The 15,378-nt window shown below is 43.4% G+C and overlaps 1 protein-coding gene across 1 annotated transcript in view; it reads right to left on the reverse strand.

The window, feature by feature from the left end:
• Positions 1–743: 743 nt before the first annotated feature.
• The window catches only part of dpy19l1l (dpy-19-like 1, like (H. sapiens)), a 34,734-nt gene continuing 20,099 nt past the window's right edge, over positions 744–15,378 (reverse strand). Inside the window, exons 11-22 of the mRNA XM_088084830.1 lie at positions 14,575–14,661; positions 14,228–14,287; positions 13,154–13,234; positions 12,661–12,762; positions 12,245–12,316; positions 9,581–9,660; positions 8,216–8,240; positions 6,277–6,396; positions 5,974–6,148; positions 5,747–5,846; positions 4,093–4,218; positions 744–3,595 (exon numbers count right to left, since the gene is read on the reverse strand). Of these exons, the coding sequence (XP_087940956.1) occupies positions 3,424–3,595; positions 4,093–4,218; positions 5,747–5,846; positions 5,974–6,148; positions 6,277–6,396; positions 8,216–8,240; positions 9,581–9,660; positions 12,245–12,316; positions 12,661–12,762; positions 13,154–13,234; positions 14,228–14,287; positions 14,575–14,661 (1,200 nt within the window). The 3' untranslated portion in view covers positions 744–3,423. The remainder of the gene's footprint in view (positions 3,596–4,092; positions 4,219–5,746; positions 5,847–5,973; positions 6,149–6,276; positions 6,397–8,215; positions 8,241–9,580; positions 9,661–12,244; positions 12,317–12,660; positions 12,763–13,153; positions 13,235–14,227; positions 14,288–14,574; positions 14,662–15,378) is intronic.

Consider the following 15,378-nt stretch of genomic DNA (forward strand, 5'->3'; position numbering starts at 1 on the left):
TGAAAACAGAAATATAAAAACTCGAGGAACGCGAAGGTACTCCCAAAAAGAAGTTAAGTACTGTAACAAAGTATTATTATTTTGTTACATTACACCACATAGTGTTTGGGAGTAACTTGTTATAAGAATTAAATTACAAAATATATGTAATTGTGCTCAGTTACAGTTACTGAGGGTTACAAAGGGGTACATATGAAAAAAAAAGTAAATTTTCAGTAAAAAGTACAAACACTGAGGAAAACATTAATTCTGTCGCTTCACATCTTTTTGCTTCACATTTATGTTTTCAGCATTATTGGGCTATAATATATGGTGTAATTGACAGTTTTAAATAAGTGTGCCCGTTCTCAGCCAAAAATTAAAAAAAATGAATAAAAACAAAAACAAAACAAAAAAAACAACATGTGGCCCTATACTTAATTAATACATATACATTACATACAAACATTATACTTAATTTATATACTGAATTTTTTTTGTTTTTTGACGACATGCCTCCTCGTCTCACACCCGTCCTGCCGGCTGTCCTGTTTATACAGACACTTTTTCGGCGCCGTTTTTGCCTCCTCGCAGCTTAAAGGTGAGACGAGAGCGTCCCCCAAAATGGCGCAAAATCCCCGAACTGAACACGAGAAGATAAAGTGTCTTCAGACACAAAAACATGGAAAAATATCCGCTTTCCACTTAAACTACGGTCTGATTTCTATTTTTTTTAAACATACATTAAAGACAAACAAAGACAGTTTCTGATGACAAATATTTTATTTTTTTAAAATACCAACAAAATAGACAAATATTATAAAAGACATCTGAAACACACTTACGCCTGCGACAGGAAAAAACTACTGACGTCAAAGTGTTTCAGGAAGTGTGACGACAGCCCCACTCCTTAAAAACGGGCACTTGGCTGACAGGATCACTTCTACGCCTTCAGTCTGCACACGAGGGGAACACAAACGAGCAGCTCCCAGTTCAGACGGACTAAATCTCACAGATTAAACGTTTAATTTTTCATCTCGCTCCGGCACATTTCGTCCCACCACAGCAGGACTTTCATCTCATTCTGGTGCCGAATCCATGAAGTCACCTGCACTCAGGTGCGTTGTACTGAAACGTTTTCAACCTTTTACAAGTTCATTCACAAAAAAAGACATTAAAGCTGAGAGAAACTTGCAGCCTTTTTAGAAATTAAAAAAACAAAAACAATCTTGGAATATTCGATAAGTAGTTGACAATCAATGTGGAGGACAAGCCGTCACGCTGAGAGAAAACACGTGACAGAAACTGCCAAGTGTCCGTGCAGCGGCTGCTTAAATTCAAGCTGTTGCTGCTCCTCCAACATGGCGACTCTTCCCTCTTAAAGGAAATCCGCCCAACTCAGACACTCATTTGCTTTCTGGACAAATGTTAGACGGGAAGACGGATACCACTCACATCCGTCTGTTACGTGTGAAGCTACGGCCTCTGATCTCAGCACAAAGACCGGAAACTCTACAAAGAAACAAAGTCTGCCGAAGAGTTCATTAATTCACAGATTATTTCTCATTTGTTGGATCGGCACAGAAATCTAATTAAAAAAAAGAAAGTGTAGTTTTACTTAATGTGACCTTAAAGCAGTCAGTGTTTCAGCAGTCCCAGCGCCTTCATCTCAAAGTTGACGTTTTTTAAAGGACTTTTGGTCAGAAGCCTAAAAAAAGGTCTGCGGTTATCACAAGCTTTAGAGACGTTTTCTTCTACGACATAAAATGCATCAGAAAATATTCGCAAACAATTACAGACTAAATAACTAATAAGTAACTAAATGATACTGCAGAACATCATCACGCCGAGCAGCACCCAAGTTCGCTTTACAGACTCACAGCGGCGGCCACGTAACTGTTAAATTCTGGCAAATGCATTTAGGCTTCAGAAACCAGAAATTTGGTGTTCATCTGAGAAGATTATCTTGCTGAACAAAACGCGTAAGTGACACAAGGGAGTTCATTTCTGCACGATTTAAAATCCAGTGCAAAAATCCCATGGGCTTTTTGACGAGGGAACGATGGCGATGTTAGCGTCCGGGTTGGCCTACAGAAAAACGACATCCTTCATGTAATTAAAGATAAAAATCCGTCACATAAAGCCTGTAAATCCCACAGCTGAGGGGACAAAGCCAGGCTCAAACGTTTATTTACCGTACAGACCTGACTGTTATTGATCTTCTCGTCTAACGTTCGGAAAGAAAGCACGTACTTCCTGAAACACTGAACGGTCGTTTGTGCGCCCTGTAACCAGAAACCTGAAGAAACCTACGACTGCTACCGTTTGACGTAAAACCCACTGCTACGAATCGTTTGGATTATTTGTTACAGAACTCACGCTGAAGGTTCTCCATCACTCAAACACGTGTCGTGTGCTACAGCACCCAAATATGCAGCTTTAGTAACAAGACTTCCTTTGGCAATAAACAATAATTCCAGAGACAAAACGCACCTTTTAAAGGCTGTACATTGTTTTTTCTTTTCTTTTTTTACAAAACAGCTGTTTCAGTATTTACAAAAACGTTACGGGGCACAGTTAGAGCAAGTCTACTTATTTGGCCGTAAAAAACGTGTTTCTGCCAGTTTATATCGGAATTAAGAAAAAAAAGCTTTTCTGCGATGTGAAATCTGTTTAAAAATCTTCTTCATCTGGACGCCGAGGCTGAACGATATGTGTTAAAAAGATTTTCCAAACACGAGGGCAGAGTTTTCCTCCCGACTCTTCAAACACTGTTGGCTTCTAAATAAACGTCTTGAAGTTTGCATAAAAATACCCACACCAATAAATTATAAAAATACTGTACTAGTGAAAAATCTTTTCAGAGATCAACACTGTGCATAACAATAGAAGAAGTCGGCTTTTGTCGAGTTCGCAAAGGGTATTGCTTCACAGTATGTGGACATCTTCGATCGGTCCCGCCAGACAAAATGTAGCTCTGAAGCCAAAGTCAAAGAAAAAGTCTGACAGAAACAATGCTGACGTACAAACAGCTTTTCTCCGAGGACGACGTCTCCTTAACTAAAGATTCTTTAGAACAGAACCGATGCGACGGACTAAATGAAGAGCTACGACGCCTTTTGGCTTTCACTCGGGCACCGACGGGAGCGTGATGGGAACGCCGCCGGGTGTCAAAGCTGCAGCAGTAAGGATGATTGTGTGGAACGCGGCGTTCCTTTGAGTCGCTAATACTGAGAACCGAGAGGACGCCGAGAGCAAAGAGGCTCACGGCAGACTGTTTTGGCGTGACCGTTGTTCGTCCGGCGCTCAGCTCAGGGAGTCAGAGCGCTGCAGAGAGGAACTGTGGAGGAAAAAGCAGCGATGGCAGTGACTGGTCAAAGCCTGCAAAAACAACACGTGGTGGAGAGAACAGAGTGTGGAGCTCCGGCAGTCCGGCACGCTGTGTTATCTGACAGCTTTAGTGGCTTTGGGGACTTTGAGAACCTTGTAAATGTCGTTGGAAAAGACGGTGGTGTAGTGAGGCCGTGAGCTCCTGGACATGTGGGTGCAGAGAGGAATTTTACCAACGTTATCGGGATCCTCGATGTCCCAGATCTCTGGCATGCTGCACCCGGGCCTGGGCGAAGAGAGGGAGAGGAGGAGGAAGAGGAGAGACGGAGAGGAAAAACACGTTAAGCAGAAACAGAAACCACATCTGCATTTCAGTTTAATCAAAATCTTATAATTTGCTTCTTGGAGGAAACTCTGAGAATAAAAGCAACTGCCAAATAACCAAAATTGTCAAAGGATTTACTGTTACTTTGTTTAACGAAAATGAAGACGAGAGGCGCGTGTCCGCCTGGATGGTTGGATCAGTGCAGTTTGTTAGTTGCATCGGTTAATTTTTTATTTCTGTCTAAAAACAGACTTCATCTAAATTAGCTGCCAAAATGAACATCGTCACAAACTCCCGAACAGAACGACGCTAACATGTCAAATACTGCTGTGAGCTGTAATGTCAGTGCACGCCCCGAATCTCAGGGCTGAGAACACAGCTCGTATTTCACGTTTTTTCCACGATTTGGGAATGATCGCGGGCTGAGGATAACGTCGCCTCTTCTGCTGTTGAGGTACCTGGTTCTCCTGGTGCACCAGGAATCCTCCAGGACGAAGAAGTCCACTCCCAGCTTCATCAGGTTCCCCTTCACCGTTTCTGCGGACATGCGGCTGTACATGGAGTACACCAGCTTGGTTCTCTCTCTGCGAGGAAACACAGCTGCATTAGAACGTGTGTTACACAGCGTGAGCACGCCAAGAAACATAATAAGTGATGGGATGACTGCTCCTTTACAGCAATCTAGAGGGGTGCCAGAGGGACGACAGAGGGGCGACAGAGGGACGACAGAGGGACGACAGAGAGGCGACAGAGGGGCGACAGAGGGACGACAGAGAGGCGACAGAGGGGCGACAGAGGGGCGACAGAGGGGCGACAGAGGGGCGACAGAGGGGCGACAGAGGGACGACAGAGAGGCGACAGAGGGGCGACAGAGGGGCGACAGAGAGGCGACAGAGGCGACAGGACGACAGAGGGGCGACAGAGGGGCGACAGAGAGGCGACAGAGGGGCGACAGAGGGACGACAGAGAGGCGACAGAGGGGCGACAGAGAGGCGACAGAGAGGCGACAGAGGACGACAGAGGGGCGACAGAGGGACGACAGAGAGGCGACAGAGGGGCGACAGAGGGGCGACAGAGGGGCGACAGAGGGACGACAGAGGGGCGACAGAGGGACGACAGAGGGGCGACAGAGGGGCGACAGAGGGGCGACAGAGGGACGACAGAGGGGCGACAGAGGGGCGACAGAGGGACGACAGAGGGGCGACAGAGGGACGACAGAGGGACGACAGAGAGGCGACAGAGGGACGACAGAGGGGCGACAGAGGGGCGACAGAGGGACGACAGAGGGGCGACAGAGGGGCGACAGAGGGGCGACAGAGAGGCGACAGAGGGACGACAGAGAGGCGACAGAGGGGCGACAGAGGGACGACAGAGAGGCGACAGAGGGGCGACAGAGGGGCGACAGAGGGACGACAGAGAGGCGACAGAGGGGCGACAGAGGGGCGACAGAGGGACGACAGAGGGATGACAGAGAGGCGACAGAGGGGCGACAGAGGGACGACAGAGAGGCGACAGAGGGGCGACAGAGGGACGACAGAGAGGCGACAGAGGGGCGACAGAGGGGCGACAGAGGGGCGACAGAGGGGCGACAGAGAGGCGACACAGAGGTGATAGAGGGATGATGAAATGCTGCAAAGTGCTGTGGTTTCATATCGAGCCCCAGTAACAGGGCTTAGGCTATTTCTTTATCACTGATTTACTTTTTTGCGTTTTTTTTCTCCAGCACGTAAGAATGAGTTGTAAATAAATGTCAACATTATTGCCCAAATCTGGAAATGGAAATCTGCCTCTGTCCTCCATCAGACATCTGACTGTGTGATACTCAGCTCTCGGCCGACTGACCGATTTCCACTTGGCCAATATTTTAGGCAAAATGCCAAAAGACAAGCCCTTTGAACGTACATAACTTTACTGATAAAACCCTCAACACAACTGGAATGAACCAGATAAACTTACTCTTGATTTGGACATTGAAACTACAAATATTAAGACACCCTGTCTGCTGTTTGTAAAAATGAGCCATCACAGGGGTGCGTTTCTTTATTTAAAAAAGGAAAAAGGTTTGATCTAAAGTCCTCGGCTGAGCTGTGGTGCTGCTGTTGCCGCTCTGACCTCAGCCCGGCGTCCTCGTAGTGGGGGTGGTTGACGATGGGCCGACCTGTGGAAAGCTTCACGCTGGCCATGGTGGGCATAGCTCCGGCAAACACAGAATCTGCACAGACCGAACCCAAGAAGACAAAAAAGGCAGTTAGTACTATTATTCGTGGTGCTGCGTATATAACGAACACTAACTCCGAATAACTAACACTGTTGCCATGGCAGCAGGTGGCATCACTCACCAGGGCGGGTGTTGTCCTGGATCCAGTCCAGCAGCTCCTCCTGCGGCAGGTTGCTGAACTCTCCGATGATCCCCCACTGCGCCTGCAGGTTGGCCACTCCCTGTATGGCCATAATAGCCATGACCGCAAACACGGCGGCCTGGTGTTTAAACCTCTCCCCGATCCAGCCAAACAGCTGACGACACCCACCGGAGACAGAGAGCGTTACAGGACGCGTGCTCAACAAACTAGGCTCATAAAGGTAACAGGTGAAAACACTGTGACGGGAAGACCACAAAAACCTGTTCTGAATCTCAGACAGACCTGTTTGGAGCAGATCAGCGAGGCCATGATGCACATGTGGGGCGTCAGGAAGAGCTTCAGACGCATGATGAGGACGGCCAGGACGGTGAACGCCACCAGCTGCAGACTGTGGTACACCAGCTGCGGAGAGACAGGAAGGTGCGGGGGAGAAAAAACGAGCAAGAAACAAACAATCAACAATCATCAGCATCGCCGTGTTCTGCATTTACACACATCATGTTTTCAAAGTCTGTTTCTTTTTTCCTCTGCTGGTGCTCTGCTGCGTTTTTTGGGCTTTACTGCCACTTGCTGTCGGTTTCTGGTACAGCATGAAACCTTTGGCAGGTGACTCCGTGTGTGTGTGTGTGTGTGTGTGTGTGTGTGTGTGTGTGTGTGTGTGTGTGTGTGTGTGTGTGTGTGTGTTTTTGTGTGTGTGTGTACGTGCATGCATGCGTACGTGCGTGTGCTTCACAGAAAAAATTGCTGATTTTGATGTCACAGTGAAGTTGATCTTTGACCTTTTGGATAATATAAAATATCATCTCTTCATCATTATATCCCGTTAGACATTTGTGTGACATCTTGTCATTATTAGTGTGTGACTTCTTGAGTCGTGGCCTAAAAACATGTTTTGTGAGGTCACAGTAACCTTTGACAACTAAAATCTAGTCAGTTTATTCTTGAGTTCAAGTGTATTTTTGTGCCAAATCTGAGAAACCTTTTGTGTCAGAGAACGAGACGGACACAAGGTCACAGTGACTTTAACCACTGAGCTGCCACAGTCATTCAGTCCAAGTGAACATCTGAGCAAAATTTTGAGAAATGAACTCAAGTTGTTCTTGAGATGAAGTGACAGTGATTTTGACCTTTGAACTATGACTACCAAAGTCTGATCACTTCATTCTTCAGTGCAAGTGGATGTTTGTGCCAAATTTGAGGAAACTCCCTGAAGACATTTGAAAGTGTGTGTATGTGTGTGTTCAAGAGAGTGACACAGATGCAAAGTCACAGTGACCTTTGACCACATAACTCTGATCACTTCAGCGCTGAGTCCAAGTGGAAGTTTTGGGGTTTTTTGCCACATTTGAAGAAATTCCCTCAAGGTGTTCTTGAGATGAAAGCGCTTCATACATAAATACGTCTGGCCATGCCTTTAGGGTTCGAGTGCATGCTGTAAAATGCTGCTGGCTCACTTTCACATCAGCTTGTCTCTTATTTGTGGCGTCGGAGGCTGTATGAATGAAGCGAATGTTAATTCTGCAGGGTTTAATGTACGCAGCACGGACTGTGTTGGGATCAGTTTTAATACGGGTACATTTTGTGTTCTAAATCATTCAAACTTTGTCAAACAAAATCACAGCAATGCATGTTTATAAAGTCATCAGCTGTGCGGCTGTTAGGGAAGCTACGATCTCTCTGCAGGCAGCTGACTCTGAAGAAAAGCCACATTTACTGGACGGACAGAATAAAGACATTTTCATGACGCTTTGATCTTTGCGAACACGCCTGTCCCTGTGACGAGCGGGGACGCCCTCGGGGCTCGGCAGCGTCACTCAGAGTCGCACAGAAACATTAAAGCAATTATCTGGCGAAGTCTGGAAACTTCGTCGCACACTGTGGCTGATGGACGAACATCTGAACGTCTCGCTGCCCTGGGAGGGATATTACAGAAAATGACACGCAGCGGCGCAGAGAGCGCAGACAAAAGGCAGCACAGTGAGATTTCACAGCAGACGGGGAAGCTGCCTTTCATTTCTCAGTAATGAGAAAAAGGATGAAAATCACTCAGGGACATCGCAACCGAGCAGACGTTACTGCACAGGAGGAATCTCATCAAATCAAACAGATTTAGAAAAATGGAACGACGCGGCAAAAAACAGCCTACGAGTTCACACTGAGGTGTTATCCGGAGAACGCTCGAGCGTATTCTTAACAGAGCAGAACAAGTATTTTATCTCACCTCTCCTTTTGCAGCTATTTCAGACCTGAAACACAGAACAGACAGAGATATCAAATCAGCTGTCCACCTGGGACAAAATAACATGCTAATGCTTGAAAAAAAAAAAACACTATTTGTCAAGATATTAACCCTTCAAACTCTGCAATAAAAATAGTCCTCCAGTGCCAACATAGATATTTTTGCTTCATTTGATGTAATGACTATGTATTCATGCAGTGCCCTACAGTCATTAAACCACTATAATTGACAACACAATTGAATTGTGTCACAAATAACCAGAATTACCACCATACGGCCGCATGCATCCATGAACCAATCACGCTGCAGTTGCAGTTTACATCCATGTCTGTCCAGAGTCATATATAACCAGCTGATAATGATTCAAATGCTGCTGCAAAGAAGCTGAATATTGTAAAACATGGACGCTTCACACATTTCCCTCAGCAGCACAGACGGTCGATGAATTCAGTCCAGTTTAAAGGTTTGACCCAAGATTAGTGTCATCGTTTCAGTATCTGCCAAAACGTGTCCAGTTCTGTTCCTGAGTTATGACGCTGAGTAATGGAAAGAAAGGAACATTATGATCTCACACTGAAGCTGACTTTTGGATATAAAATGTCATCACTTCATCATTTCATCCTATTAGACAGTTGTGTGAAATTTTGTCATAATTAGCGTAAAAAATCCTGACTTATGACCAAAAATATGTTTTGTGAGATTTCAATAACCTTTGACAAGTCAAACTTACAAAATAACACAAAACAAATTGATCCAAAAGGTTTCTAAATGTAGAAATATAAATTATTTCTAAACACTAAGTTACACCAAGTTATGTGAACTATGAACATTTACCAAATTAACCCTTTGAAACCTGGAGCAACATCACTTTTCCTGTGTTGCTTTCCGACGCCTTTCACACGTATTTAAACCTTTGAACTCTGAGCAGATTGGTTTGCTCTTTTTGAAAATATGGAAAAAAATAAGAGTGAGCTTGGCAAGAAAAGATCCACAAACTGAAAGAAATTAGTAGATTTTGAAATTTTTTTTTTTTTTTTTTTTAGAAAAGCTGGGGAAAAATGTCCAGAATACTAACGTAATGTGACGTAGCGTAGCGTAATGAGTGTTCATAATGACGGTAGTGAAAATAAGAAGGTAAACTTTCTGCTGCAAAGAGAATGATGCTATTGCTATTGTGGATTTAATTTAATATGGATTTCAATAGGATCATGCAAACAACAACCTCCTGTCCAGTTTAAAAGGGTTAAAATCTTTTATATTATATCATTACAAAAATGAACATTTAAAAACCATCAGTAGTTAATGCAGTGGAAGTTAATATAATGAACCAGGCCTCAGGACGCTCACCCTGCAGCTTCATCGACATCGTCAGGTCGGACAGACGCCTTCCCTCCGTCCCTCAGGAACCGGCCGATATCCTGGACGGTCTGAAAAGTGAATAACAGGCAGAAGGAGATTCCTTCAAATGTCACGTTTCCAACAAACAGAGCACCGCGGGAGAATATATTCCCACAGCTGGCTCCTGTTCTGCACACCACGCTCTGTCAAATCCACTTATGTTTTCTTAGCTCAGCGTGGGCGAGGCGTTATGAGATTAGGCCACAGAAAGAGCAGTTCCTTAAATATCATTTTTCTCTGATGCTCCCCCCCAAAAAAACTTTCATGTTTGAGGAATCAGGAATAAATCTCGCTGTTTCCTCTTTTCTCAAAGCTTAAATAAACTCATATGAATGTCAGCTGAGCGTCCGCGGCAGAGCAAATAAGACCACTGCAGTTTTATGAACCTGAGAGAGCAGAACTTGAATTTATATTCTCCTCAGGTATGAATGAAGGCGCAGTATTCAGAGCAGATCGACTCCCGGCTCTGTCTCCCTGCTGCCGGCTCACTTCGTGTTTGTCTTCAGGCGGTGTTGTTCTGACAGGTGAGATCGGAGGCTTCATGCTGCAACTGACTTTTTCTCACACGTCTCCGATGTCTAAAACCACTCCAGGCGGCAGGAGAGGATCATTTCAGCTGGACTCTTACAAAACGTGTCTCCTTTCCCTTAAACCAGTGATTCATGATGCATGTGCACGACTAACACGTTTTATTCTACATCCTGCACATAAATGAAGCACTCTGCACCATGCTCTTTATGCCATACAGTTAACACTGCTACTGTTAATGCAGCTTTGTCCTCTTTATGAATTGTATTGTTTTGTTTTGTGTTTGTTTATTTATTTATTTACTTATTCATTTTATCTGTTACCTGCTGAGGGGCCACGGATGTAAAAGTTAGCAGTCTTGCTAACCCCAGCATATTTACATTTGTATTTTATATTGATGTCCATTAATACGCTATGTCCCTTTTAAATACACATTAAATAAAATAAAATTTGTACACCCTTTCTTTATAAACTAAACAGGGAATTCTTCATTTCCCAGTTTAGTTGGAGGAGAGAGGATGTGCTATTAATACGAATGAGTTATTTTGTGCTGCATTTTCCTCATATCAGGTTTTCATCGCTTTCTATTTATCATAAGACGTGTTGTTTTTCTTTTTTTATGTATTTTTGTTGTATAAAGTTGTATAAGTTGTAAAAAAAAAAATTAAACTAGAAATACAGCTACTCTGTCTCTATGCCTCCTGCAGCAGTCTAGATGCACTTACAGTGACATCTGTGTCTGTGAAAACACGGATGCTTCACACACATCTTCCCTCTGCAGCACAGATTTATACAAAAGGGACACTTTCAAGATAACAGTCATCAATTCAGTGTCTCACCAAATGTCTCTCTGTCTGTCTCTGACATATGATGCAGAATAATGGCCAGAAAAGTGTTTTTGCAGAACATAATGATGTCAGACTGAAGCTTAGCTGACATTTGACCTCTAAAATGTCATCATTTCATTACTATATCCTAACAGACATTTGCACGACATTTTCGCGAATGAATTCTTGAATTATGGCCAAAAACATGTTTCCTGAGGTCACAATGACCTCTGATTATCACTTCATTTTTAAAACTAAGTGGACGTTTGTGTTAAATTTGAAGAAACACAAGAATGAGACTGATGAGGTCACAGTGACCTTGACCTCTGACAACCAAAATCAAACTGGTTCATGGTGGTTGAGCCTGAGTGGATGTTTTTGAGAGATCACGTTCACACGGCCATGGCTATCGCTGGCGCGGAGAAATAAAAACAGAATGCAGTGATCAGGAAATTACTTTTTGGCTCACATTGAACTGAATACAGTACAAAGACAAGATTTCTAATAATCAGAGTGACAAATCCTTTTTTGGGGTAAACATGCACTCATTCTGAATTTGAAGCCTGCAACATATTTTGAAAAATGCAGAACAGGAGCATGTTCACCACCGTGTGACATCACCTCACACGGTGAGCCTCATCACGAGGCTCTCAGTCATCCAGGTCATGGTATCGATGAGTGCTATTTCGTTGGCAACTGGACTTGTTTCAGTTCCTTGAAGCTTTGCTTCTCATCCAAGAAGCTTCTTCATTTCTTACCATCTGAAATGGGAGTTGCAAGCTTTAAACCCCGTGTTAGTTTGTGCTACAGAGTCGATACAGTCACACGTGGACTCTGAGTTTCAGAGTCATTAAGGCCACTCGTGAGTTGTTGACCCAGGCAGCATTTGTGTGGGTCGTTGGGGCTAGATGGGTCCAAGCGTGAAACTTCTTCAAGGAACTGAAACAAGTACGGTTGCTAACAAAGCAGCAATTATGGACACTCATTTTGAAACTTTGGAAAGTGACATTCTTTCCTGTTCTTACTCGATATATGACTTACGTTCCTTAACAGTCTCTGTGTTCATATTTTTGTCTTGCTGGAATAAGAAGGGAGTTCCCTAAAAAAAAAAAACATCTGGATGGCAGCTTATGTTGCTCCAAAACCTGTATGCACTTGTATGCACTCTGCAGGCAGCCAGACTTTGTGTAGTTAATGTGTGGGTTTTTTTGTTTTATTTGTTCTGCTGCTGTGACAACTATTTCTGAGGAAGACTTACCCTCGCAGCGATGAGTGCAACCACCAGCATGTTGATGGGCAGCAGCAACGTTTTGAGGTAACGTATAGGAGTCTGAGGGAGAAAAAGACGTTAAGAAATCTAATAATGTACTCTCTAACTACCTGTACGCAGAGTCACAACATGTGAATCAAAAAGAGTGAAATCAGGCTGCTGTCTGGCACAGAATCAGCTCAGGGTGAGCTGCCAGGTTCTGCTGTCAGGTTTCTATTTCCTGTTAAACTCAGAGCACAGATCTGCCTCCCTCTGAGTCCGGCTGTGAGAAAATACCAGCCACTCTGAAACAAAACAGCAGGCTTTTTCTGAAAGAAAGAAATGTTTTTTACACCAAACCACCTGAGACTCGACACACAAAGTCACAAGGATGAGAAACATTCTGATCGAGGGCCAGATTTTACCTCCAACTCCATGAAGTCGAACTCTGCAGCACACGTGTACATCAGAGTGTGGAAGTCCTTGTAGCTCGTGAACTTGGATTTGATCAGTGCGCTGATGTGAGCCTGGAATAAACAAAAAACCCAAACATGACACGAGTGTTTATATCCTAAATTTAGAAACATCATCTAACTCCTGACTTAACTACTATGTCCCCTTGAACCCCTGACCGAGCAGTGTATTTGTCATATTTTGTCAAATAAATATTTAAACCAAAATTAACCTTATGATATCTTTATATCTCACAAAGGGAACCTTTATGCTTTACAGAAATAGTGATTTGATGTATATCGTGATATATATCGATATCGACTGATATGAAAAAAAATATTGTGATAATACTTTTTTCCATTTCGCCCAGCCCTGGTATCAGGAATATAACCTCCTGTAAATATATTCAAACTGAATATTACACTGTTTGTGGGTACATTCATTTCTGAGAGTACTGCATCTTACATCATCTGAGGCGCAGAGGACTGTGGACAGCAAGAACTTGAGCAGAACGGTGGAGCCGACCCACGCCAAACCCTGCATGACCTGAGGAGGGCGAAAAGATACACTCTGACAGGCTGATATGTGCGCACACACACACACACACACACACACACACACACACACACACACACACACACACACACACACACACACACACACACACACACACACACACACACACACACACACACACAGAGCTCGGACAGGAACCTGTAATCAGAGCCTCCTGGTGCTGTGGAGTTGGGAGAAAGCCAGGCAGGCTGTTGTTGAATGGACACAGCGAGCCAAAACATTCGGCCAATTTCAATCTTACTTGTGTTTTAGTTTTACTCTCAGCTTCATCTAGGTGAGAAACTAACTGTTTATTCCCATTATACCTTGCTAACTTGCTGCTACTAATCACATTTTTCACTTTTCCTTCTACTTCAGTCTTTAAAACCCTTTGAGACCTGAGTGTATTAGCTGAATTTATTTCAAAAGCATGAGAAATCAGGCACAATGGGAGTGCCACAAGGCTCTATCCTTGGGCCGTTGTTGTTTGGTGTATATATAAATGATCTCCCATCAGTCTGTGAGGATGTGGAGATCCAGATGTACGCTGATGACACGATTATTTAACACTTACTAAAAGTTGCAAAGTCGTATCATGTCCTACTTTGAATACAAAGAAAACAGTGACAGCAGGTGGTGCCTGATGAATGGATGTGTTTTTCAAAGGTTCTCGCTGCACCGGGGGCACGCAGCGGCACAACGTCTCTTCATAACTAAAGGCTGGCTGTTACTTTGGTGAGCATAGCTTTAAATGTTTATATACATATATATTATATATTTTCTATAAACGCATGTTAAATGTCAGTGGCACAGTCAGTCATGTTCATTTGATTGTCAGAAGCTATAATTGTGATCCTGACTAATATTTAGGTGTCTGAGCTGCCTTTATTTACCTTTTAGCCATCTGTGGTTATGCTTGCCATAATAAAGTGGCACAGTAATGTGTATCCCATCTGAACTCAAGGAGAGGTAACTTTTACTCACCCAGGTGATGATGCCACGTTTGAAGACTTGAGCAAATCGATCCCTCAGTGCAATGATTGCCTAAAACCCCCACAGAAACAGAATTCAAAACCACAGGTAAAAAAATCTAGAAACAACAAAACTGATAAAAAATATTACCTCACAATGAATTGTATTTTCAGTCCATTTCCCTCCACAATGCCATTAAAACTAACAAATATCTTTGCAATTTATGGTCAGCTGGATTCATTGATCAAACTGAGCTTATCTTGACTAAAGTAAATCCCAGAACATTCAGCGCTTGTACTCGCAGCACTAGTAAATAATGAGTATATCTGTCTGTTGTGGACCATAAAGACCCAACTCACCCAGATGGAGACGAGCGAGGAGGCGTAGAAGGACGTGAGCAGCATGGAGTTGCCGAACATGAGGACGAAGCAGACGCCGAGAGTGATCTGCAGGATGAGAGCAGGATGGAGACAATGATCAGCCTGATGTGCGTCCGTGTCTGTCCGTGTTATCAGGAAACACGAGAGCTCAGAGGACCAGCGCAGACAGTTTCTGGAGCTTTTCAGTGGCCTCAGCAGAACAGAGGTGGTCTCTGGGACTGACTGAATTAGCTGTCAATAAGAAGTCTGTATATGTTGTTGAAAAGACTCCAGAGATTTAAAGCAATACATTAAACTCTGAATTCACAGTCATAAACACAACATAATCCTCTTTGATAAACTCCTGATGCCTAACCACAGTGAAGAGTAAAAAAATGCATCACTTATTGTATTCTGTAAACAGCAATGATTCCCAACCAGCTGCATTTATAACCCAGCAGCTGCCAGGGGGGACTATCGTGATTACAGAGGAGCGCAACCAATTTATTAAAATAGAAATTACATTCTGAGGCAGCTGCGTTTTAATCACTAATTAGGGCTGCATCAAGCTATTATTTTCAACATTAATTAATCTGTTATTTTCTTTATTGCTATTTTGATCTGAAAAAAAAAAAGTAAGAAAGTATGACTTCCGAAAGTGTTCCTATTTAAACAGCTTGTTTTAAAGCTATTCAGTTTAAAATGTCAGAGGACTATGAGAACAAGCAAATATTATATTTGAAGAAGCTACAATTGTTAATATTTAGAAGAGGTACTTAATCTGATGTACATTTTTTGCAGGTT

This window comes from Plectropomus leopardus, chromosome 11, assembly GCF_026936395.1.
Source record: "Plectropomus leopardus strain MGB_pleo_1.0 chromosome 11, ASM2693639v1, whole genome shotgun sequence".
NCBI lineage: Eukaryota > Metazoa > Chordata > Actinopteri > Perciformes > Serranidae > Plectropomus > Plectropomus leopardus.